The sequence below is a fragment of the Octopus bimaculoides genome, chromosome 8, assembly GCF_001194135.2.
Source record: "Octopus bimaculoides isolate UCB-OBI-ISO-001 chromosome 8, ASM119413v2, whole genome shotgun sequence".
NCBI classification, from domain to species: domain Eukaryota; kingdom Metazoa; phylum Mollusca; class Cephalopoda; order Octopoda; family Octopodidae; genus Octopus; species Octopus bimaculoides.
In genome coordinates this window covers 56,464,059-56,468,271 of record NC_068988.1, presented here as the reverse complement: position 1 = coordinate 56,468,271, position 4,213 = coordinate 56,464,059, and the positions used below count along the sequence as shown (strand labels likewise).

Here is a 4,213-nt window from a genome sequence, read left to right as displayed (position 1 = left end):
TTTTTTTTTTTGGGGTAGGGTGTTTGAAAGTTTTGTTGTTATGTGTGGGTGAGACACGATGCTTCTGGAGCTTAGGTTCACTGATGTGGGCGAGTCTTCTCTAGAACCTCATATTGCTAAACATCTTGGTCCAGTGAGTCCCAACATCCTGAGATCAGTCCTCTCATCTTCATCCCATGTCTTCCTGGGTTTCCCTCTTCCACAGGTGCCATTCACTTTCAGTAACCAACACTTCTTTATATAGCTTCTTCATACAAAATATAATTCTTTATACACTTCTTTATACAAAATATAATTCAATTAATACATTAAAATTAAAATTTAAAATTTCACGCTGCATTACATGAATATTTTACAACAGTATATACCCATCCTAGACCATCTATAATATACATATATACATCAAAATACACAGATGCATGCACACATTACATACATATACAGGCATATATATGTAGGACATAAATATATGCAAAAATTCGCATATACACATGTACATATATGCACGCAACCATGCCCGCATACGAAAATCTCTTGGTGTATACATATAGAAGTTATAACAGACAAGATAGATGGGAAGTATATCTTAAATGTAGCGTTAGAGTGTGCAAAATATAAGCTCCTATGAGCACACATAACTCATCCCCATCGTATGCCCCCATCAGTACATTGAAAAGAGAATCCTCACTCTTTGACCCAGGTACCTGGGTATATTGTTAGCTGACATTTTAAATTTTGTTGCATGTCTGCAGGAATTCAAGAGTTTGCATCTTTGATTCAAAGCGCTATTGTCCTGGAATAAAATATAGAATTTTTCCAAATGACATAAATCACATTTGATGGGTCTTTTATGTGCACCGTGTCTGTAAGGGTGACTATATAAAGCTGTCATCCCTATATAATCCTTTGTCTATAAACGAGAATTCTAGCTTTAGATTGTGCAAAATATAAGCTCCTATGAGCACCATAACTCATCCCCATCATATGCCCCCATCGGTACATCGAAAAGAGAGTCCTCACCCTTTTTGACCCAAGTGTGCATAAAAGACCCATCAAATGTGATTTATGTCTTTTGGAAAAATTCTATATTTTTTTCCATGACAATAGTGCTTTGAATCAAAGATGTGAACTCTTGAATTGCTGCAGACACGCAACAAAATTTAAAATGTCAGCTAACAGTTTACCATATGGATAGTACATATATTTTTTTAATCTTGTACTAGTTTTCAATCACATTGTTGAATTTGTGTCTTGTAATGCATGGTTTATTTCGCATTGCAAAGATATTGTATATATTTCGACATATTTCTTAAGAAAACCTTCGACTGTTATATGTATATATTATTTTCATGTTTAAGATTTTGTTTTTTTTATTGTTATTTTTATTTCATTTTATTGTACTTTACAAACCCATTTAATCGTTAAATTTTATAGATAGTTCAATATATGGTGTTCTTTTTAATATCTCTTTTATTCGATTTTATTATTATACACTCAGCAATTGTTTTCATAAGTTGTTTGTATATATACATCAGGACCTAGATATGTTTTTATGTGGATGTCTGTATTGTTAGCTTGCATATGTATTCATATGTGTGCGTCTATGTATATGTGTAGGCAAGCGTGTATGTTTATACTTGTGCACATACATACATGAATGTATATGTATGCATGTATGCACTTATATTTATGTGGATGTGTATTTATGTGCATATTTCCATATATTTATATATGTGATCTTATATGTGTATTTATGCTAATAAACACTTTTGTATACACATATATATGTAATATTATTTTGTGTTACACATATTCTGCCACCTATTTTTCTTTCTTTTTTTTTCTTTCTTTATATGTGAAGTATCCTTTCTTTCCCTATTCATTACTTTGATAGAGTCCTTTAACGATGCGTTCCCCTTCTCACCCCCCTACTTACCTCTTTCCTTCACTAGCTGTTACACTTAGGATCCTTCCTTTTCCCTTTTCTTTCCCGCTCCCTACGTTTAAGATATACTTCCCATCTATCTTGTCTGTTATAACTTCTATATGTATACACCAAGAGATTTTCGTATGCGGGCATGGTTGCGTGCATATATGTACATGTGTATATGTGTAATTGTGCGTATATTTATGTCTTACATATATATGCCTGTATATGTATGTAGTGTGTGCATGCATCTGTGTATTTTGGTGTATATATGTATATTATAGATGGTCTAGGATGGGTATATACTGTTGTAAAATATGTAATGCAGCGTGAAAATTTTAAATTTTACTTTTAATGTATTAATTGAATTATATTTTGTATATAATTATTTACAATATGTATTTTGAATCCATTCTTCGATTTAAGGTTTTCTTTGATTTTATAATTGGATGAATTTATATTGAATTCATTTATTTTGTTTATTCTGTTCATTGCATGTTTAAGACCGCTAATAGAAAGGACCAATGAAACAAATCCATTTTTAAAAGTGTATCCTTTAACTAGTTTTGATTATATCGTTATTTCTGTTCTATTTTAACAAAACCTGTCCGACGAACAAGAACTTGAAACTCTGAGTAACAGCTTTTGTTATATTTCTGCTGCTTTTAAATAAAGCATATTACTCTACCTCTGGTATTTTAGTACTCTTTTTTCCACCTTGTTTCACATTTATGTGCTTACTCCAGTATATATATATATGTGTGTGTGTGTGTAATATTTATTTTAAGGGCACAATACATGTATTTAAGCACTACTAATATTGGGTTGTCCGGAAAGTTCGTGCTGATTTATAGTAGCTTACCTTTCGACTTATTTGTCATGAAACCACCCCAATTCTGGGAAGAGGGTATTTTCAAGTTAGAGGAAAGTTGGAGACGCATTGTGCAACAAAATGGTTCGTAGCTGGTTAATTTAAAATGTAATGGCAAGTATTTATTGACCTTTTTCTTTCCTTTAAAAATTGGCGCGAACTTTCCGGACAACCCTATAGTTTCATGTGTTGAGGAATACATATTCTTCAGGCACAAACCACATATAACATAATGAACTAAAAAATATTGAATAATAGGAGAAACGCGAAAAAACTGAGAAGGCAGCATGTAGAAAACACAGAAAAAACCCAAAAAAACCTAAAATGGAAAATGAAAAACAAAAAAAACTAAAATGTAAAAAATAAAAAGTGAAAAGGTAGACCTTAAATGATAAGGCTGGAAAGATATAAAGCCAGTCAGGAATAGGCAGAATTTTCCAATTCTTCAAAATATATTTACATAGAGCAGTGGTTCATAAACTTATTCAGGCTGCCACCCCCTTGGCTCTAAGTCCCCTCCCCCCACTCAGCATCACAAACATAGCAAATTCAAAACAAGGGTATTTCACAAATAAAACTTAACCTAATTAACCCTTTGTTTTGTTTGTTCTTTTGACATCCATTGCCCTGTTTTTGTCACCCTATTATCGCCTCATGTTTCTTCAAGCCCCCCCCCAACGGATCTTCCCACTGTCCTCAGGTGTATGTGGGGTGGGGGTGATACCGCCTACTTTGGGAATCACTGACATAGAGGATTCGTCATTGAATTGTCCAAACTGTTTGTTAATGGGTGCCTTTGTGCTATTTCATAGATAATAAATAGAATTGGATGAGAGAGAGAGAGAGAGAGAGAGAGAGAGGGGGGAGAGAAAGTATTTAATGTTGACCTCATAACATTTTACACTGACATTTTGCTGCTCTTTTTTCTGTTGTACAAACTTACACATACCAATATATGCCAAATATGTGCATATGATGTGTGTGAGTGTGTGTATATGCATCTGTATATATACATTGAGTTTCTAACTTTATATATATCTATATACATATACATACATACATGTATATATATATGTGCATACACACACACATGTATGTATGCATGCACGGAAAGTGGACATTAAATGATAGTGAGATATATATATCATCATCATCATCATCATCATCGTTTAACGTCCGCTTTCCATGCTAGCATGGGTTGGACGATTTGACTGAGGACTGGTGAAACCGGATGGCAACACCAGGCTCCAATCTAATTTGGCAGAGTTTCTACAGCTGGATGCCCTTCCTAACGCCAACCACTCAGAGAGTGTAGTGGGTGCTTTTACGTGTCACCCGCACGAAAACCGCCACGCTCGAAATGGTGTCTTTTATGTGCCACCCGCACAAGCCAGTCCGGGGGCACTGGCAACGAT

General features: G+C 34.1%; 1 protein-coding gene across 5 annotated transcripts in view; it reads left to right on the top strand.

Annotated features, from left to right (window-relative positions):
- The window catches only part of LOC106876149 (DNA ligase 1), a 27,109-nt gene that overhangs the window by 16,167 nt on the left and 6,729 nt on the right, over positions 1–4,213 (top strand). The window contains exon 4 of one of the 5 annotated variants that reach the window (XM_052970137.1): positions 2,432–2,658. The exons of the other annotated variants lie outside the window; for them this stretch is intronic. Coding sequence (XP_052826097.1) covers positions 2,432–2,525 — 94 coding nt within the window. The 3' untranslated portion in view covers positions 2,526–2,658. Of the gene's footprint in view, positions 1–2,431; positions 2,659–4,213 lie in introns of those variants that run through there. 5 annotated transcript variants of the gene reach the window in all.